Raw genomic sequence first — 22,500 nt, 5'->3', positions numbered from 1 at the left:
ACCCTACCTACAGTGAATAGTGTTGGCAGCAGCCATCCATTATCCTGATACCGTATTTTTTTTATTTGGGGGTGGTTGTTGGTATAGACATTGTATTCTGCTCGCCTACAGTTCCTGAACTCTCCACCTCTTGTATATGCCGACTCCGATATCTGAGAAATCCGGACTGGGCCGTTTACACTGGTACATATTAATAAATAACCGGCTGTACTGATCACCGGGCATATCATGAATTATTTATTCCTTGTGTCCAAAGTATCTATCTTATCTCTCATAGTATGTATATATGTGTGTGTGTGTGTGTGTGTGTGTATAGATCTATATAGATAGATAGATATAGATATAGATAGATATAGATTAGATTTAGATTAGATATAGATATAGATTAGATATAGATATAGATTAGATATAGATATAGATTAGATATAGATATAGATTATATATAGATAGAGATATAGAGATACATAGATATATAGATACCGTATATAGATATATAATCTCTATTTTTTATTTATTTTTTTTTAAATATACATTACACCCTTTCTAATGTGACTTACTGGTATGTTCTTTGTTTGATTTTTGTTCTTGATGCAGCCTGCATTGTTCCTGGCAGATGATGGCTGTATTACACAGCTACAATGTGCTGTATCATTGCCTGCCGATAATGACTGTGTCACACCTATAATATACTGCACCATTGCTGGCAGATGATGGCCGTATTACACATCTACAATGTGCTGCATCATTGTCGGCAGATGATGGCCGTATTACACCGCTACAATGTGCTGGACCATTGCCGGTAGATGATGGCTGTGTCACACCTATAATATACTGCACCATTGCTGGCAGATGATGGCTGTGTTACACAGCCAAAATATGCTTCTAATAGCAGCAAGCAGACATGAGCTCGGCTCACTCCTTAAATTAATTTTTTGACAACAGTATGTGTTTTAGGGCCATGCTTGTCCACAAACCCATCGGCTCACTTGCGACATGATCATTGAGTGCTGATAAGCTTTGATTTTGGGAAATTTATGGAAATCACTTTGGCAATAATGAGGCGTATTCCAATAGTGGACAATTCGTTCAGAGAATCCTATTAAATCTAGTCCTGTAATGCCCTTGGAGCATGATTTGATAGAACTCTTTAAAGTCAAGCTATTGTTCCTCTATTGTTCTTCCTGGAAATGTATGAATGCATTTTATAAATGGGTGTACCCATTTACCTTACTGGTCCATACACTATTAAAGTATTGATTGAACAATTGCAGCATCAGTTTTGTCATCCCTCGTTGGAATTGTCAGTCATTAATGTAATTCATGCATTTTTAAGAAAAATAACTGAGGAATACCACAATGCCAACTTATAAGAAAAGATACTTCATAAATGTTTAATGAGAAATACAAATCTTTCCAGAAGCCCAAGGATTTTTTTCCACCCTATGATGTAGGGGTGTAGACCCCGATTCCAGCAATTACTAGTGATTAAAATCCCTCTTATCTGCTGCATAGCTCTGTATAACTCCGCCCACAACACTGATTGGAAACTTTCTGCCTATGCACAGTGTACACAGAAAGCTGCCAATCAGTGGTGGGGGCGGGGTTATCCAGAGCTCATGAATATGGAGGACTCCATGGCAGGTTTACTAGTCCTCTAGGCATAATCTCCTGCTGATTAAACAGATTGTGAGTAACAGTAATATATGGGTGTTTGTGAAGTGGAGGTAATAGAACAGAAAATATTGATGTGCTTTTAGTTTCGAGATATGAAGGGTTGCACTTTGTTCCCCATCCCAATTTTATTAAAGGGAGTTTGTCAGCAGGTTTTTGCTACCTGACCAGAGAGCAGCAAAATGTGGGCAAAGAGATCCTGAATCCAACGATGCATCACTTAGATTACTGGCTGCAGCCGTTCTCACTCAGTCAGAATTTTTAGCGTTAATCATGTAGCAAAGCCGGGAGAGCTACCCCCACCCATAACAGGCTCTCTATAGAGATTATGCAGTGACAAGTGTGAGAGGAGGGGGCGTGACGAACTGCCATACGGTGACTTTGTAGTCCGAGCAATGATAAGGGTCCTGCTGCTTAAACTAACATAGAAAATAAGCAACAGGTTGGACTGTGACAAGACAGGCATGCCTGAATTCTGTTAACCCTTGTCTTCAGTTTACATAGCAAAAACCTGCTGACAGATTCCCTTTTTTATATGGTTATTTTAAAAAAAAACAAAAACACTTTTTTTTTTTTTTTTTTTTTTATCTACCGGTATCTAAATGATAGGCTTTAAATTTTATTGCTGGGGCTTTGACCAATGGGACCCCTAGTGATCTGAGGAAAGGGAATGGAGGGGTACATGCTCTGCCTCTACTTCATTTGTTGTTTATAGTTCTGCTGGAGACATTTTTGTGAATACCCCTTTAACTGTGATTATGTAGGCGTCCCCCACACATTAGCTAAATGTTGGTTAAAGGCCCAGTCAACCATGTATATTTATGTATATAAGGTTGTCCTGACTGCCCCTACAGTAGATTTCAAAAGAAAGAAGGATTGGGCTGTTGGACTTCGACATGCCTGATCCTTTGTCACAGGAGATAAGTCACCGTCAGAGGTCTTTTCTGCCTCTAGTGTTGTGAACACATTCCGACTGGGTTCTGGTTTGGGACTTCCTCTTGTGGCCAGTGCTGGTAGTGGAGTTGGTCTGCTTAACAGAAGCCAGACAGCTGATGATGATTGGAAATCAGGTTATTCAGACTGGGCCTATATAACTGAGTAGTTTTCTCTTGGTCTGGGCCGGTGATCTTTGTTGCTTCCTGTGGTGCTGTGGATATTCTGAAGCCTGCCCTAGCTTCTGTCTCTACCTGAACGCCTAACAGATATGTTTGGTCTTTGTACCTCTGCTGGTTTTGTTTACATTTTTCTGTTGTTAATATTGGAGGTATTACGGCTGGTCTCCTGATTTTGCTTGTGGAGTTGGATCATTCCCTGCTGGGAATGTCTTTGTACCTTGCTCCATATTCTGCAGTGTATTTGTGTTTTGTCATGCTTGGTATTAATGTTAGTTCTTCCTCTATTAGTGTTTTGCTTGGATCCCAGTAACACCAGAGTACTGATATAGTGGGGGAGAGGCCTTGTGGTCGCAGCTTTTTTCCGATCAGGTGTGTTGGTTTTTTCTAGGGTATTGCGTGGCTGCAGACAGTGCTGTTTTCTGTCCTTTCCTATATAGATAGTTTGGGCCTCATCTTTGCTGAATCTGTTTTCTACCTGTGTACTGTGTTTCATCTTGTCTCCCTGGTTTTATATTTTTGGGGCCTATCTATATCTTTGGGGAACTGCTCCGAGGCAGATTAGCTTTCCGTGTTTTCTCCCTTTTAGGAAGAATTAGTTCTCCAGCTGTGACGAGGCGACTAGGTCATCGTAGGCTCGTCCCACGGCTACTTCTAGTTGCGTCGTCAGTATGAGGTCTACAGTCAGCTGAGTTTCTAACCACTCTGGTGACGCTCTGGATTTCCTAGTTTTTGCTTTTTTTTTTTTTTTTTTATCCTCCTCAGGCACTGAATCATAATACTCTAGATTGAAAACGTGGGCTAGTGGGACAGCACCTTCTTAAATATTATAATCTCCCGTATTGAAAACCAAAAAAACAGCCAACGCCCCTGGCGTTGTTCCTCTGATTTTGACCTCAGGTCTCCAACACTTGCGTAACTTTTTGCCACTGTCATGATTTGACTGCAGGTGTCAAGCCAGGTATGAGATGGCTACCGGCGAGCAGCGCAACAAAGAGGGAACACCAGAGTAGCAATACCACGGAAAGCTTTGATGCTAGTGAGATGGTTGCGTGGGGTCACCTCCTAACACTCAAGGCTGATCACTGCACTTCCTCATGTCTCTAGGAGGGTCTTTCCCCTTATGCGCCGTCATGTGCCTAGGCCCTCACTGGCCCTGAACTCGCCCTGACTAGAGAAAGTCAGCAAGACTAAGAAAAGACGAGGAAGGTAAAACAAAGATGGGTAAAGACACAACAAATAACACTCCCCAGCTTTTCCAGCAGAAACTTCTCAGCTGCAACAGAAGCAACTCATCAGCTTCTCAAGAGTCAAGCTCCTTCAAAGTGGACAGCATAGGTATGAGCTATAGCCGGCATAGGGACGCGTGAGGAGTAGATATTTTTAGCAATAGGGAGTGGCTGCAGCCAAGGTTACAACCACCTGTTGGATCACTGCAGGAAAGAAATGAACCTTAACCTCTTCACTACCTGGTGGAATTAAATATGCTTCAACTGGGGGTAAACAATGAGTATTAAACACAGATCTGTGGGCACTAAAGCAGGTGTGGGATCAACAATACACATCAGGCCATGACACTCTCGGGATAGCCACGTAAGCACTGCAGACAATCAGCGGCTGCTTTGGTCACACTTCCTGTGGATTAAACTCAGACAACCAAGAAGAAGTACAACCTCTGTAGCCAAAGATTGTCTGCAGCGGTCGTGAGCACGGGGAGACCTAGTGTTGACCTCACTGGAACTGCACTGGTTTGGGTGTGGATTTTATATATATATATATATATATATATATATATATATATATATATATATATATATATATATATATATATATATATATATATATATATATATATATATATATATATATATATATATATATATATATATATATATATTTTTTTTTTTTACATGAAGAAATGGACAGCCCCTTTAAGGAATACATCCTGTAAGTAAATACAAGCTTTATTGCTGCAGTTCTTCCACAAGATGGCCCGAGGTTTCCAGGGATGGTCCGATTCACTACTGATTTCCATCATTTTTGTGCGTGAAGAAGACATCCGATGTGCGTCATCAGCGTGCACAATACAATAAGTTACACATTGGTGCCTCCGTGTATGACGAGCGCACCGCTTGTCCCGGTGACAGTCTCGCTTGTTACCACTAGATGCTTTTTTGTTGTTTTTTTTTTTTTTACCATTAAAACCTCCTTTCAGGCATCAGCGAGAGGCCGGAATAGCTGTTGTTGCGAGCGGCAGCGTTCTGAGCGAACATTTTCTTAATTAGGACCTTAAACACCACTAATGCAAATTAATTGCATTGTGGAAATGTTAATAGCCTGGCGGAGGTAATTGCTCTTATTATAGGTTTCTGCAGCGCAAAGTCTCCGAAATCAGCCCCTGCAAATATGGAACGGTGGGCTTTTCACCGAGCAGAGCGAAAAAACCAAGTGCCCTGGATCTGGGCCTGCCTGGCGCAGCAGTGAAGAGGTTAAATCATTTCATGCAAGGGTGACATGCACATGTATTAAAATGGCTGTATGTATTGATCTTGGCTTCAGACACCGGATATAAATACATTAATTGCCCTTGTGATCGTAGCCCATGAGTTGCTGTTATATATGACCCGTCTGTGGCTTTCTTCACTGTGAAGGTCGTCGGTAGCGTCGCGGATATTTCATATAATGGCGTTATTTGATATGCGGCTGCAGCTATTCCTATGGTATGATATATATTTACAGTTCTTAATATAGAATTTTTTTTATGTTGGCTATTGCGCTGTAAAAACAGTACCCATTATTAAAAAAATATTAGAGCTCTCGCTCCTTCCCATCCCTTTCTCCTCGCCCCTTCCCATCCCTTTCTCCTCGCCCCTTCCCCATCCCTTTCTCCTCGCCCCTTCCCCATCCCTTTCTCCTCGCCCCTTACCCATCCCTTTCTCCTCGCCCCTTCCCCATCCCTTTCTCCTCGCCCCTTCCCCATCCCTTTCTCCTCGCCCCTTCCCGATCCCTTTGCTCCTTGCCCCTTCCCCATCCCTTTTCTCCTCGCCCCTTCCCATCCCTTTGCTCCTTGCCCCTTCCCCATCCCTTTTCTCCTCGCCCCTTCCCCATCCCTTTTCTCCTCGCCCCTTCCCCATCCCTTTGCTCCTCGCTCCTTCCCCATCCCTTTTTCTCCTCGCTCCTTCCCCATCCCTTTTTCTCCTCGCCCCTTCCCCATCCTTTTCTCCTCGCCCCTTCCCCATCCCTTTCTCCTCGCCCCTTCCCCATCCCTTTCTCCTCGCCCCTTACCCATCCCTTTCTCCTCGCCCCTTCCCCATCCCTTTCTCCTCGCCCCTTCCCCATCCCTTTCTCCTCGCCCCTTCCCGATCCCTTTGCTCCTTGCCCCTTCCCCATCCCTTTTCTCCTCGCCCCTTCCCCATCCCTTTGCTCCTCGCTCCTTCCCCATCCCTTTTTCTCCTCGCTCCTTCCCCATCCCTTTTTCTCCTCGCTCCTTCCCCATCCCTTTTTCTCCTCGCCCCTTCCCCATCCCTTTTTCTCCTCGCCCCTTCCCCATCCCTTTTTCTCCTCGCCCCTTCCCCATCCCTTTTTCTCCTCGCCCCTTCCCCATCCCTTTTTCTCCTCGCCCCTTCCCCATCCCTTTTTCTCCTCGCCCCTTCACCATCCATTTTTCTCCTCGCACCTTCCCCATCCCCTTTTCTCCTCGCCCCTTCCCCATCCCTTTTTCTCCTCGCCCCTTCCCCATCCCGTTCCTCGTGCTCTACAAGGCTTAACAAGTTTTGCATACAGCAATAGTACAATTAAATTTTGTTTTTTGTTTTTGTTGTAATTTCTCCACTTTATGAGCCACTTTTTTTCCTCTGCCTTAACTCCTCATTAATTCTGGGAAAAAAAGCTTAAAATCTGTGTAGACCACTGGAAAATGGACTACCAACTGAGGGATCAGATTACAGCTGTCTATTGAACTCGATGGACGAGAAGATGAGTCTTTTATCTTACATACTGTACAGATGGTTTCCATGGAGCTTGGCCACCAGTGCCTGCCCAGAGCCTCACCAAGAGCGTGCAGTAGCTACATTCCAGAGGTTAACTCCTAATATCCCAGCCACCTCTCTCCAGCCCAGTGATATCTATACAGCAGTTAGTTGCTCACCCCACCACTGCCCTCCTACTAACTCATAACTCCTGACAAGCTGCTGTTATTAATCTTGTAAAATAACCAGGCCTACAGTGTTCAGAGCAGGTCTTCTAATCAAGCCTTAGTCCAGAGCCCATGTGATTTTTGAAATGCACTGATAAGTATAGACTCGGGGGAAAAACCACTGATGGCTGAATGTAGTACAGCAGAACATGTGCTGAGCTTTATAGTTCTACTAATACCACAGCTGTGCTACTCACCAGAACGGTCACTCGGAGGAGAGCCCGCCTTACCAGGAAGTGAGGAGACTGCAGAGCTTAAAGCGGCTCAAGAGACCTCTCAGGAATACCCCTTTAAGCTAAGTTGAAGTTACATATGAAGGTTACCTTTTGATGTTTTCCCTTTTTTTTTTTTTTTTTCCCCGTCCGTTTTCTCACCCTTTTGAGGGGGGTGTTTTCTCACCCTTTTGAGGGGGGTGTTTTCTCACCCTTTTGAGGGGGGTGTTTTCTCACCCTTTTGAGGGGGGTGTTTTCTCACCCTTTTGAGGGGGGTGTTTTCTCACCCTTTTGAGGGGGGTGTTTTCTCACCCTTTTGAGGGGGGTGTTTTATATCACCCTTTGGGGGGGTGTTTTATATCACCCTTTGGGGGGGTGTTTTATATCACCCTTTGGGGGGGTGTTTTATATCACCCTTTGGGGGGGTGTTTTATATCACCCTTTGGGGGGGTGTTTTATATCACCCTTTGGGGGGGGTGTATGTCACCCTTGGGGGGGGGGGGGGGGTGTTTTTTTATCACCCTTTTTCTTTGGGGGGGGATGGTATATATTTTCTTTTCCCACAAATAAATCCTGATGATGGTATTGTCTATCAGAATCCTGAAGTGTGGTGTGCTGAATATTTTCTCCTTGCAGATATGGTGCAGAAAATAATCTGCAATATATCAATTTTTTCAGCGTTTTTTTTTTCTTCACCCATTGACTTCAATTTGAAAAACGTAGGCAAAAAAATGTTCATTTTTATGCTGCATTTCTCCTGTCAAAAGATACAGAAATGTTGCAGAAATTTTTGCAACCAAATACTCAACGTGTGCACATACCCTACAAAGATGCAAGTTGTTTTTTTTTTCTCCTTTTTTTCTTAACCAAATGTTGTTGAATATTTTTTTTTCCCAAAAGCTACTCCAATATTCTCCAGCAAAAATAAGTCACAAAAACAAGAAAGGGAGCGTGTCCTCTAATTTTGGGTAGAAGGATGAAGTGATGTGCTTTGCGCTCCCGTGCAGTTTTCATAGCAGCACTACTCCACAAATGCCCGAAAACCTTTCCCCTCTGCCATCTCCTGTGCTTTAGATCACGCCGCGCCTCCAACTCACCGCTTCCAGGCTTTGCGAGCCACAACCTTCACAAACTTTTCCCACCGCTTATCTACAGAGGAATATTTGGAGAATGTCAGTGACTGTAGGGTTTTTATGGTTTTTTTTTTTTTTCTTACTCTGATTTTTCGGATTTCTTCCTGAGATCTCGCGGTTATTCCCTTAGTGACGCCGATCACCTCTCGCCTCTCTTCCTCCAGGGTATCACAAATGCCTTGTCCCAGAATGCGAATTCGGACACTTATCTTCTGACCTTGTCTATATGCCGCTCTGTAATGGGTGATAAAATTAGCCCATTCCGTAGATGTCGTATGGTAAATGGGCCCTATCCTTTTTAAAATGTTTCCTGAAATTGTGCTAGGGTCATATTCGCACTTTGCAGTTCTTAAGTGTTTTCATTCTTGTGGTTTTCATAAATGCGTAGGGAATGGGGAATGGGAAGATATGGTAAAAAAAACAGCCACAAACTGTGCCAGATGTTATGTCTGTGGCCTGTGAGCCCTCGGGGGCGGGGCCCTCTCGCTCCTCCTGTGGGCTGTGAGCCCTCGGGGGCCCTCTCGCTCCTCCTGTGGGCTGTGAGCCCTCGGGGGCCCTCTCGCTCCTCCTGTGGGCTGTGAGCCCTCGGGGGCCCTCTCGCTCCTCCTGTGGGCTGTGAGCCCTCGGGGGCCCTTTCGCTCCTCCTGTGGGCTGTGAGCCCTCGGGGGCCCTTTCGCTCCTCCTGTGGGCTGTGAGCCCTCGGGGGCCCTCTCGCTCCTCCTGTGGGCTGTGAGCCCTCGGGGGCCCTCTCGCTCCTCCTGTGGGCTGTGAGCCCTCGGGGGCCCTCTCGCTCCTCCTGTGGGCTGTGAGCCCTCGGGGGCCCTCTCGCTCCTCCTGTGGGCTGTGAGCCCTCGGGGGCCCTCTCGCTCCTCCTGTGGGCTGTGAGCCCTCGGGGGCCCTCTCGCTCCTCCTGTGGGCTGTGAGCCCTCGGGGGCCCTCTCGCTCCTCCTGTGGGCTGTGAGCCCTCGGGGGCCCTCTTGCTCCTCCTGTGGGCTGTGTATTTCCTCGGGGGCCCTCTCGCTCCTCCTGTGGGCTGTGAGCCCTCGGGGGCGGGGGTCCTCTCGCTCCTCCTGTGGGCTGTGAGCCCTCGAAGGGCGGGGGTCCTCTCGCTCCTCCTGTGGGCTGTGAGCCCGCGGGGGCACTCTCGCTCCTCCTGTGGGCTGTGAGCCCTTGGGGACGGGGGTCCTCTCTCCTCCTGTACCTTTCTGTGCCTTTTTAGTGTTGTTTTTTATGTATACCCCTTTATAAAATTTTCAACCACCATGCAATAATTAGCGCTATAATAATACGCCTGCCATGTATCAGCCAGCTACATTTATGGTTATAAAGGATTCGTGCAGAGAAAACGTATTGTGCCTTATGACATTCGCATTCGGTTAGCACCAGCCGTACCTACCAATTTCGGCTGGACCACTGAGTCGTTTAAAGGGATTATGTCACCAGGTTTGTGCCACCTAATCAGAGACAGATTCCGGCGATATGACACTTACTGGGCTGCTTGCTGTAGTTATGACAAATTCATTGTTTTATCAGTAGGAGATTATCACCAGAGGTCTAGTAAACTAGCTGCCATATATCCTCCATATTTATGAGGTCTGTATAATCACGCCCACACTAGTGATTGGGCGCTTTGTGTACACTGTGCCTAGGTAGAAAGCGACCACTTTTGGTTCCTTTCTGGCTATGTACAGTGTATGCAAAGTGGTCTCTTTCTGCCTATACACAGTGTACGCAAAGTGGTCTCTTTCTGCCTATACACCATGTACGCGAAGAGGTCTTTCTGTCTATGCACAGTGCACACATTGATCTTTGTCTATGCAGTGTACACAATAAGTGGTGTGGGTGGAGTTATACAGAGCTCAGCATTCAGAGAACTGGTAGACCAGCAGAGAAACAGGGATTGTATCAAAATAACAGCAAACAGCTCATTAAGTGGCACATCACTGGAATCTGGATTTCTGCTTTCGGATAGGGGAGCAAAAAACATGAGAAATTCCCTGTAATGGATATTCGGGTCTTCCTGACAACACAATAGCCGATGTTGATCGAAAGGGTGAAGCTGTAGGATGTCAACATGGTCGATCCTTTTATTCACAGGAGGGCTCAAACGCTAATGGAAGTCTGGGAGCGACTTAAAGGGGTATTCCCATCTCCAAGATCCTATTTCAATATGTAGAAGGTGTAGTAATATTAGCCAATAGCTCCAATTAGAAATGTAGTATAGTTCTTCTGATTAGCTATGTCACTTACCTCATGAGCAGGGCATTGCACCTTATGTATTACCTCTTGTGCAGGCCATTGCGGCTTGTGTATTTCCTCATGTGTAGGCCATTGCGGCCTGTGTATTTCCTTATGTGTAGGCCATTGCGGCCTGTGTATTTCCTCATGTGTAGGCCATTGCGGCCTGTGTATTTCCTCATGTGTAGGCCATTGCGGCCTGTGTATTTCCTCATGTGTAGGCCATTGCGGCCTGTGTATTTCCTCATGTGTAGGCCATTGCGGCCTGTGTATTTCCTCATGTGTAGGCCATTGCGGCCTGTGTATTTCCTCATGTGTAGGCCATTGCGGCCTGTGTATTTCCTCATGTGTAGGCCATTGCGGCCTGTGTATTTCCTCATGTGCAGGCCATTGCGGCTTATGCATTTCGTCATGTGCAGGCCATTGCGGCTTGTGTATTTCCTCATGTGTAGGCCATTGCGGCCTGTGTATTTCCTCATGTGTAGGCCATTGCGGCCTGTGTATTTCCTCATGTGTAGGCCATTGCGGCCTGTGTATTTCCTCATGTGTAGGCCATTGCGGCTTGTGTATTTCCTCATGTGTAGGCCATTGCGGCTTGTGTATTTCCTCATGTGTAGGCCATTGCGGCCTGTGTATTTCCTCATGTGTAGGCCATTGCGGCTTGTGTATTTCCTCATGTGTAGGCCATTGCGGCCTGTGTATTTCCTCATGTGTAGGCCATTGCGGCCTGTGTATTTCCTCATGTGTAGGCCATTGCGGCTTGTGTATTTCCTCATGTGCAGGCCATTGCGGCTTGTGTATTTCCTCATGTGTAGGCCATTGCGGCCTGTGTATTTCCTCATGTGCAGGCCATTGCGGCCTGTGTATTTCCTCATGTGTAGGCCATTGCGGCCTGTGTATTTCCTCATGTGTAGGCCATTGCGGCTTGTGTATTTCCTCATGTGTAGGCCATTGCGGCTTGTGTATTTCCTCATGTGTAGGCCATTGCGGCTTGTGTATTTCCTCATGTGTAGGCCATTGCGGCCTGTGTATTTCCTCATGTGTAGGCCATTGCGGCCTGTGTATTTCCTCATGTGTAGGCCATTGCGGCCTGTGTATTTCCTCATGTGTAGGCCATTGCGGCCTGTGTATTTCCTCATGTGTAGGCCATTGCGGCCTGTGTATTTCCTCATGTGTAGGCCATTGCGGCCTGTGTATTTCCTCATGTGTAGGCCATTGCGGCCTGTGTATTTCCTCATGTGTAGGCCATTGCGGCCTGTGTATTTCCTCATGTGTAGGCCATTGCGGCCTGTGTATTTCCTCATGTGTAGGCCATTGCGGCTTGTGTATTTCCTCATGTGCAGGCCATTGCGGCCTGTGTATTTCCTCATGTGTAGGCCATTGCGGCCTGTGTATTTCCTCATGTGTAGGCCATTGCGGCCTGTGTATTTCCTCATGTGCAGGCCATTGCGGCCTGTGTATTTCCTCATGTGCAGGCCATTGCGGCCTGTGTATTTCCTCATGTGCAGGCCATTGCGGCTTATGCATTTCCTCATGTGCAGGCCATTGCGACCTGTGTATTTCCTCACGTGCAGGGCATTGTGGCTTATATATTCTCTCTCAGGCAGGGCATGGCAGCCTATATCCGTATTCTGTATCCATAGTTACTTACTCATATAGTGCCAGTTAGTTGTGTGGTTGTTACCATGGACACCTAAGCTGCAATGCCCTGCACATGAGGTAAGAGATATAACTAATCAGGAGAACTATACTACATTTCTAATTGGAGGAATTTGCTAATATTATTACACCTACTACATATTGGGAATATTATCTTTGAGATGGGGATAACCCTTTAATCCCCTCTCCCCATACAGAAGCGGACCATGCTGACCCTCAGTGTGGTCAGTAGGGCTTGCTGCCTGCCCGAGCTTGCGACCGCCGGCTATACAAAGTGTATGGCCAGCTTTAGTTTTCTTTAAAGTACATTTACCAGCGGTGAGATTACATGCAGTAAATCCGCGGGTTTTCCATTTATTGCTGTATGCCGGCAGTAGGACTGCGCTTGTCGCCCACGGCTTGTCTTACATTATTATTTTTTTTTCTCTTTTGATTACTCACATTTTTATTGATTGCGGTACAGAGTGGCAAGTTAACAGATGGGAGTCCCGAGGCTTCCATTATTTGACCTTTTTTAGTAAATCTGCAATGTCCGGGCAGCGACGCTGCAGCAGTCACTTGCTGTTCCCATAAAGCTCCTCAAACTGCACGCAGCAAAGTCGTCCTATTAAAATAAAAGCCGCCGGCTGGATATGGAAGGAGAGAACCACGGCAAATAACATTTGTAAGACGCTGATGAATAGATGCATGTGTCAGGGAAATGGAAATGGCCTCTCGTCTGCAGGATCCAGTGAAACATTTGGTACAGCTGCTGCTGCGGCGCTGCTTTGGCAGCGTTAAACCAACCGTGTTCCTCCATAATTCAGTGTTTTGTCCAAGATGTTTCTTGTAATTGCCTCGAAGCAAGAAGTCGAATAAAAGAAGAAAAAATAACTTGTACGCAACAACTCTTGAACTGCAGGCATGTGACCGCTGCAGCCAATCGTCATCCTGAACAGTGACGCCTGCATGTGTGCAGCACAAGACTGCTGAGGACAGTGACTGGCTGCAGTGGTCACGCGTGTGGTTTGTATATCATCAGTATGGTGGCACGATTTACCACCTATTTTTCAGTACCACGGAGTTGTAGGCAGCAAAAAAATGTGTGGAATTGGAACTGGTGAAATAGTATATTGTTTAAATAATGCTATATGGACAAAAGTGTTGTGCCCCCTACACAATACCCCTACGGGAGGGTCTCATCCTAAATCCACCGGCATTAATATGGAGTTGGTCCCCGCTTCATCACACGCCAGTTAGAGAAGTGTGATCGGTCACTGCACAGAACACGTCCCCTCCAGAGTCCAGTGGTGGCGGCGCTACACCACTCCATTCAACGCTCTGGATTGTGCTTGATGTATGGTTCTGGATTGTGCTTGGGGATGGTGCGCCTCGGGACGGCGCCAGGCGATGGTGCGTCTTGGGACGGCGCTAGGCGATGGTGCGCCTGGGGATGGTGTGCCTCTGTACGGCGCCAGGCGGTGGTGCGCCTCTGTACGGCGCTAGGCGATGGTGCGCCTCTGTAGGGCGCTAGGCGATGGTGCGCCTCTGTAGGGCGCTAGGCGATGGTGCGCCTCTGTAGGGCGCTAGGCGATGGTGCGCCTCTGTAGGGCGCTAGGCGATGGTGCGCCTCTGTAGGGCGCTAGGCGATGGTGCGCCTCTGTAGGGCGCTAGGCGATGGTGCGCCTCTGTAGGGCGCTAGGCGATGGTGCGCCTCTGTAGGGCGCTAGGCGATGGTGCGCCTCTGTAGGGCGCTAGGCGATGGTGCGCCTCTGTAGGGCGCTAGGCGATGGTGCGCCTCTGTAGGGCGCTAGGCGATGGTGCGCCTCTGTAGGGCGCTGGTGCGCCTCTGTAGGGCGCTGGGCGATGGTGCGCCTCTGTAGGGCGCTGGGCGATGGTGCGCCTCTGTAGGGCGCCGGGCGATGGTGCGCCTCGGGTCGACGCTGGGCGATGGTGCGCCTCTGTAGGGCGCTGGGCGATGGTGCGCCTCTGTAGGGCGCTGGGCGATGGTGCGCCTCGGGTCGGCGCCGGGCGCTGGTGCGCCTCGGGTCGGCGCCGGGCGCTGGTGCGCCTCGGGTCGGCGCCGGGCGATGGTGCGCCTCGGGTCGGCGCCGGGCGATGGTGCGCCTCGGGTCGGCGCCGGGCGATGGTGCGCCTCGGGTCGGCGCCGGTGCGCCTCGGGTCGGCGCCGGGCGATGGTGCGCCTCGGGTCGGCGCCGGGCGATGGTGCGCCTCGGGTCGGCGCCGGGCGATGGTGCGCCTCGGGTCGGCGCCGGGCGATGGTGCGCCTCGGGTCGGCGCCGGGCGATGGTGCGCCTCGGGTCGGCGCCGGGCGATGGTGCGCCTCGGGTCGGCGCCGGGCGATGGTGCGCCTCGGGTCGGCGCCGGGCGATGGTGCGCCTCGGGTCGGCGCCGGGCGATGGTGCGCCTCGGGTCGGCGCCGGGCGATGGTGCGCCTCTGTAGGGCGCCGGGCGATGGTGCGCCTCTGTAGGGCGCCGGGCGATGGTGCGCCTCGGGTCGGCGCCGGGCGATGGTGCGCCTCGGGTCGGCGCCGGGCGATGGCGCGCCTCTGTTTGGTTGATCCTTGTGCCTTCTACAAATAGAAATTTCTGGTCTCCATTCACCCAACTCAAAAAGCGTGCAACCGAATGTGCGTCCGTTTGTGTGTGCTCCAAATCTCGCGCTCTCCATCTTGCTGGTCTATTGTGTAGTGATTACATTTTTTTTCCTTTTTGCTTTCGCGCTTTGAATCCTCCCATTGCTATTTTCCTGCCTTTTATGTAAGCGATCTTATTAAAGTGTTGGACGCGAGAGTCTAATTGTGCGAGGTATGAGACGTGTCAGCATCCACCAGAAGGCTCACACTTGCGTCTCACGCCCACCGCTCTCATAACGGCGCAGCGCTCCAGAGATTGTCACCGCCGCGCATCAGGGCCGAGACGTGTTACGCTGCAGCTCACAGTTTAACTCTTTCCAGACTTAGGGTACTTTCACACTTGCGTTATTTTCCTTCCGTTACAATCCGCCCTTTTGGGAAACAGCGGAATCCGTTAACGGATTCCGCTGTTTCCCATAGACTTGTATGGGTGACGGATTGTACCAAAAGGAGCTGCGTTGCTTCCGCTGGGCGACGCTCCGTTGCTTCCGCCCAGCGGGAGCAACGCAGCATGTAACGTTATTTTGAGCAGCGGAATCCTCTGGATTTCACTGCGCATGCTCTTTTTTTTTTTTTTTTTTTTTTTTTTTTTAAATCAAACTTTATTTTGGCTCGCGGTGGCCGAACGTTCAGCTGAGCGCCCGGCTGCCGGCAAGCGACAGCGCTCAGCTGAATGACCGGCCACCAGCATGCCCGGCCGCCGGCAAGTCACAGCGCTCAGCTGAGCGCCCGCCCGCCGGCATGCCCGGGCGCCGGCAAGTGACAGCGATCAGCTGATCACCCGGCGGCCGGCTGCAGGGAGCGATCAGCTGATCACCCGGCGGCCGGCTGCAGGGAGCGATCAGCTGATCACCCGGCGGCCGGCTGCAGGGAGCGATCAGCTGATCACCCGGCGGCCGGCTGCAGGGAGCGATCAGCTGATCACCCGGCGGCCGGCTGCAGGGAGCGATCAGCTGATCACCCGGCGGCCGGGAGCGATCAGCTGATCACCCGGCGGCCGGGAGCGATCAGCTGATCACCCGGCAGCCGGCTGCAGGGAGCGATCAGCTGATCACCCGGCAGCCGGGAGCGATCAGCTGATCACCCGGCGGCCGGCTACTGGGAGCAATCAGCTGATCACCCAGCGGCCGGCTGCAGGGAACGATCAGCTGATCGTTCACTATAGTCTGCCGCTGGTAAAACCGGGAAAAAAAAAAAAAAAAAATCAAAACGAATTGCGTTGTTTTGCAGCATCCGTTGCATCCGTTGTGTCACTATATGCAACACATCCGTTGCATCCGTTACACAACGCAATGCAACGGATACCGTTCAACGCAAGTGTGAAAGTAGCCTAATCTTGTCATTTGCTACAATAATGACTCATACCAAGGCAGTACCTATGCAAAAAAATCTATACACCTGTAGAAAAGTTTGGCCTATTTCCTTCCTCCCCCATAATCTATGACTGATGATGTTGCACATACTGGTCAAATATGTCCTGGAACTGCCCTCATTCTCATACTCGATAATGTGACAAAAACTCTGAGTGGATAGGTTATCGTTATCAGCATTCTGACAGCACTATTTGTTCTGGAACTTCTTTTTTTTTTTTTTTTTTTTTTTCCCACTTCCTAACTTAAATTGTTCTAGATTTTAGGTTTGCCTGCCCCAAATTGAACACTCGTATTTGTTATGCCCTATGCCCCAATGACACCTGCACCCCCCCCCACGTACTGTGGAGGGACAGGGATTTGCACCCTCCCACACATCTTGTGGAGGGATAGGGATTCGCACCCCCCCCCCCCCACGTCCTGTGGATTGACAGGGATTCGCACCCCCTCACCCATCTTGTGGACGGACAGGGATTCGCACCCCCCCCCCCCCCCCCCCGATCCCCATGTCCTGTGGAGAGACAGGGATTCGCACACACACACCCCTGCCCCCCACCGTTCTGTGGAGGGGCAGGGATTGGCGCCCCCCACTTTTTGGGGAGGGGCAGGGACTCGCGCACTGTGCTTCCTGCACAGTTAATGATTTGTAAATTGTTTTTAAGTCCAGTGACCATTTTAGTAATCTGAATCTCCCCTCTAAGTGCTGCCGTTCCAGGTATAGGGGGTACCCCGGCTTGTTTGTGAATAGCTGATCCCGTTTGTTGCAGAAGCAGGGGATGTATAAGCAGAGATTTATGCTTATATAGATGCCCACAGTTGTAGCACCAGATACATTTCCGGGACCCCCCAATTCTACAGGCCAGCACTTACAGCATCATCGATCAGTCTAGTACTGTATGTAGGGGGTCCAGGTGTTATTTCTGGCAAGTGTATGGTTAAACCTGGGCACTAGAGGGGTCCGTCTAATGCCTTACTGTTCAGTAGTGTGTAATAGAAACGTGGGCAGGAGAGGATGACGCAGGGATACGATGATTTCTTTGATTTGCCCTTTAAAATGAGCTCCTATGTAGGCGGTAACACACCTGTCATGCATATGTGCGCATATAGATTACTAACGACCTGTGTAATGAATCCTATTATCAAGAATATAGTGCGCAGTCAAGTGGCCGGTACGATAGGAAATGTCTGGCTGATAATGTATGGATTCCGGTAATGGATAGCACTAACCTATAGTATAGCGCTGTACATAGACGTTTCGCCGGTTTGTGTACTATGTGCTGTATACAGTGATCTCTAATCGAGGGCTATTCCTCTAACACTCCTCTCCCCACATACACATGCATGATCGGCTCAGTTGAGTGTGCACGTATTTTCATCGTAGGGTGTCAATGTTCCTCGGCGGCGCCTTCTCCTGTGACCGCAATGGATTGGGCTTATCCCTTTTGCCATGGAACAATGCCAGAACACCCCATATTTGATAGTTGGCAGGACCCACTAAAATGTACTGGGATATCCAGATGTTGCACCGTTGATAAATTAAGGGGAGATTGGGCATATTGGATTTCGATATGTCCAATCCTCTTTTTCACAGGAGGAGGTGGGTCCATAGCCAATAGCTATCTGATGTGTAAGGGCAGCGTTAGTCTTCAGCCTCCGTTCTTCGACGTCATTACTTTAAGGAGTACTCCAAGATTTCAGCAATGGTAGTGCACGTCTTGTCCTATGTTTGTGAGTACAGCGCTCGGGCACCTCCAACAGTCCTATAGACAATGAGTATAGCAATGCTGCCTGTGCTCAACATCCTCTTCATTTATTTAGGAGGTCTGCAGAGACCCATCTTTGGGATTGGTGGGGGTGATAGTGGTGGGACCCCCACTGTTAACTAAGTTTTGCCCTATGCTGTGATTGAGGGTAACTTCCAATCTTTAGACAACCAGTTTAATAAAAGTATTTTAATGATTTACTAATCCCCATTCTTTTCTCTTTTAGGGTAAAGCACATTACAAGGAGTAGCGATGTCGGTGGGCAATGATGAGGACATCCCGCAGGTGGAGAGGAAGACGGTCACCGATTTCTGCTACTTGCTGGATAAGTCTAAGCAGCTCTTCAATGGCCTGAGGTTGGTGTGGTTGGAGCAACTTATAGGACAATATTTACCGTATTTTTCGGATTATAAGATGCACTTTTCATCCCAAAAATTTGGGAGGAAAATGAGGGGTGCGTCTTATAAGTCGATTGTAGCTTCCCAGGGGGTGCTGGAGAGGGGTCACAGGAGGCAGGGGTGGTGCGCTGTGTGGCTCTGTTGCGCTGCGGGCCGTGAGGCAGGGGCCGCCATCCAGAATGCTAACGGTGCGACTTCAAATAATGGCGCCCGGAGTCAGCGCATTCGCAGATGGAGCTCTCTGCTCAAGATGTCATCTGCGCATGCGCAGCCTCCGGCCCATTAATCTCCCAGCAGCGGACCTAAGGAAAATGGCGTGTGCGCAGAAGAGATCTCTGCTTGTGATTGAGCCTAGAGCTCAATCTGCACACACACTGACTCCGGGTGCCATTTTTTTTTTTTTGAAGCCTGTACTACCAACAGTTCCTATATGTTCCTCCTGACTCTCAGCGCCGCCGTCCACAGCGAGCATCTAGGACACCCACTGCACCAACAGCATCATCACCCTACTCCAGCACCACCGCTGCCTCCTTCGACCCCACGCCGCCGCTCCACCCCCCTCCGGTAAGACACCACCGGACCATAGTTTTGTGGGGGGGGGGTTCCTAAATTTGGGGTGCGTCTTATAAAATGAAAAATACAGTATAATTTATTTACTTTTTTCTATTATTGGGAATGAACCAGATCTGTTTAAAAGTTTGCTTTCCGACTTGATAGGGGGTTGTTGATGATGTAGCTGTGGTCCCTAGCTAATCCTTAAATTTGCTGCTTAGATTTCTTACATTCAGGGTATGTCCACATTGGACCTTGTGGCATGTATTTGGCCAATGCTCCAGGAAATTTTCCAGATGAAGGCGCCAAATGTGTGTATAATCTAAAATGTGCCAAAATATGCCAGAAATTGTTGCTTTGATATAAATGGCATTGAAATTGGAACACCAAGGACAAGCCGTAAAGTCGTTCATATCCTACAAGTAGTAGGTGCTGCTGAGATCTCCAAGTGACCGCTTCTCCAATTTGGGGCATAAATCAGATTAAAAGCAAGTTTGTTTTTTTTTTTTTTTTTTTTTTGTTTTTTTGTTTTTTTCAGACTTTTTGTTTGTTTTTTTATTTTTGCATCATGAGACTACAGAAATCAAATCCGGTCTTGTGGGATAATTGATAATTGTTCCTTGGTTTGCGATAAGTGGTGATAACTGGCACGGATTGAATTCTGGAACTTGTGAGACTTCAATTTTAGTCCAACAGAGAACGCTTAGTCCGAGTGATCCAATGGTTGGGTTAAAAGCGACAAACTGGAATGACAGTAAGAGGAGCATAAAGGCGAAACGCTGCACATATGGAAGGATGGCGCATAGTGCTCCATTCTGCGCTGTAAGTGAAATTTGGCCTCACTTACCAAGCTTAAAGGGGTTGTCCACTACTTTGACATTGATGGCCTATTTCTAGGATAGGTCATCAATGTCTGATCGGCTGGGGTTAGACACCCCGCACCTCCGCCAATCAGCTGCTTTCGGTCCCGGCAGCAGTTAATCTGAAATGCTTAGTTCTGGCGCTGCTCAGTCTTCTGATAGTGGCTGCGGCCAGATACTGCACATCCGCCTCCCAATTTAATCCATAGGAGGAGGATGTGCAGTACCCAGCCGCTGCCAGTATCAAAAGACGGAGCAACTCCGGAACTGAGCATTTCCGGTTGAGTGCTGCCGCCTCCGGAACAGAGAACAGCTGATTGGCAGGGGTGCGGGGTGTCTGACCCCGGCTGATTAGACATGGATGACCTTTCGTAAGAATAGGCCATCAATGTCTAAGTAGTGGACAACACTTTTTAAGACGTAGGTGTCTACCCAAAGCATCAGAAGGCGTTTATAAGACATAGCCCATAAGGCTACTTTCACACATCCGGTTTGAGCCGTGCGGCTCAATCCGGCTGTGAAACCTATGCAACGGATGCGGTGAAAACACTGCATCCTTTGCATAAGTTTTTACATGCGGCCGGTCCGTTTTTTTCCGGTTGCGGCACGCTACTGAGCATGCGCAGTGGAAAAAAACGCATGCGGCGGCCGGATGCGGTTTTTTCCGCATCGCGCCGCATCCGGCATCCATAGGCATGCATTGAAAATGCGCCGCAGTGGCTGGATGCGGCGCGATGCGGTTTTTTTTTGCCGGAGCAAAAAACGTTGCAGGGAATGTTCTATCCGGCCGCCGCATTTATTAATTTTGCCGCATCCGGAAAAAAACGGATGCACCGCAAAGCCATCAGGTACAATCCGGTTACAATGCAAGTCTATGGGGATAAACCGGATGCGATACCGGATCCGGTTTACCCGTTTTTTTCCGGATTGTACCTCATGGGAAAAAACTGATGTGTGAAAGTAGCCTAAGAGCAGTGGTGTGAGGACAATTATGGGGCAGAGAAAGATGGCAAAGGAGGATGGAACTGGGGTCCATCCTAGTCAGTGACTAGTCCTTCTTTTGTCGAGGATAAAATGATAGCCCACTAATGATCTTCAGACCATGTGGGCAATGCTAGAGACCTCTACAAAGTACCGTCGGTTAGGGTGTGGGGGAGGCATAATCTACGGTAGCCGGACAACTCTAGTCTTTATTCCAGGGGCACGAACTGCCTGGCTGTACCATTGTTTCCTCGTCACCAAAGCATCTCAGAAACTGTTCTTCAAAATCACACCACCAGGGCCCATGTTGCTTGTGCTGTAAGCAGCCTGCATGGCCTAAACCTGCTACCACAGCCTGCAACGTCTCCAGACTTGTCTCCCATCCAGGAGAGCAGGGAGCTGCCAGCAGTGGATCTTGATGATTTGCCCAAGTGCATTGAGCAAGGGCAGAACATTCCTCATACGACCATTAATAACCTCAATATAGAAGCCATGGCTGTAAGTGCCGGGATTTCTGCACAATCCATACAGATATTTTGATTATCATTTTTCGATCAGTAAGATGTCTATCAATCGTGATTTCTAGAATCCCATGATTAATCATTATTGCAATTTCAATGTTGAGTGTATGTCTTGTCATAACTAAATTTTCAAAGAAGTCAATTGGCAACATATGTGTATATATAAGGTTCATACATCTTGGTTTTGCATACAATTGCAGCAGTCTGCTCTGCTCCAAACTATTGTGTTTCCCCGAAAATAAGACATTGTCTTATTTGTTTTGCCCCGAAAAATGCTTTAGGGCTTATTTATGGGGAATCACAGGCTAGGGTAAGTTTACCCCCCAAAAAAGGCAGACACGTCCCCAGGAGAATCATACTTACCAGACCCTTGACATCTGTGTTGCTCACATCTTGTGTGTTACACTGCGGCCCTCCATTGCTTCCGGCCGGCAAGGGGAACTTGGGACGCTGTGAAATGCGTCCGTCCGCATCCACACATTCGGTGATGCCTTACTGTTTCCAGCCATAGTAGAAGGCATTGGGAACCTACGGTGGGGAAAGGCCTCGAGGGACCGTGCGGCGGGGGAAAAGGCGTCGAGGGCCCGTGCGGCGGGGGAAAAGGCGTCGAGGGCCCGTGCGGCGGGGGAAAAGGCGTCGAGGGCCCGTGCGGCGGGGGAAAAGGCGTCGAGGGCCCGTGCGGCGGGGGAAAAGGCGTCGAGGGCCCGTGCGGCGGGGGAAAAGGCGTCGAGGGCCCGTGCGGCGGGGGAAAAGGCGTCGAGGGCCCGTGCGGCGGGGGAAAAGGCGTCGAGGGCCCGTGCGGCGGGGGAAAAGGCGTCGAGGGCCCGTGCGGCGGGGGAAAAGGCGTCGAGGGCCCGTGCGGCGGGGGAAAAGGCATCAATGCGTTCCATCACAGGTCCTCGATCCCTGGAGCAGTATGGCATCACCGGAAGTATGTGTGTGTCGGCACCTGTAAGCTTTATCTTTTCAGGGTCTGTTGTCTATTTTATTTTTTTTTTTCTTGAGGTGGCTTCTCACTTTTTTGGGGCTTTATGAAGCGTCCTGCAATATTCTTTAACTTTTTTGTACACTTCATTATTGAACCGCGACTAGGGCTTATTTTAGGATAAGGCTTATTTTTTGGGGAAAAAAATGGTACGAATAGCATGAACCTACCATAGCTGACAAGACTTCATGTGAGACCTGACATCCACTCATTC

At 49.0% G+C, this 22,500-nt stretch overlaps 1 protein-coding gene across 3 annotated transcripts in view; it reads left to right on the top strand.

Annotated features, from left to right (window-relative positions):
- The window catches only part of SCAI (suppressor of cancer cell invasion), a 194,417-nt gene that overhangs the window by 63,065 nt on the left and 108,852 nt on the right, over positions 1 to 22,500 (top strand). For 2 of the 3 annotated variants that reach the window (XM_075324143.1, XM_075324141.1), the window contains exon 2: positions 18,216 to 18,345. In XM_075324143.1, coding sequence (XP_075180258.1) covers positions 18,242 to 18,345 — 104 coding nt within the window. In that variant the 5' untranslated portion in view covers positions 18,216 to 18,241. Of the gene's footprint in view, positions 1 to 15,101; positions 15,185 to 18,215; positions 18,346 to 22,500 lie in introns of those variants that run through there. The other variant, XM_075324142.1, reaches the window with a different exon arrangement.

This window comes from Anomaloglossus baeobatrachus, chromosome 9 (assembly GCF_048569485.1).
Source record: "Anomaloglossus baeobatrachus isolate aAnoBae1 chromosome 9, aAnoBae1.hap1, whole genome shotgun sequence".
Classification (NCBI taxonomy): Eukaryota; Metazoa; Chordata; class Amphibia; order Anura; family Aromobatidae; genus Anomaloglossus; species Anomaloglossus baeobatrachus.
This window is presented reverse-complemented; position numbering and strand designations above follow the sequence as displayed.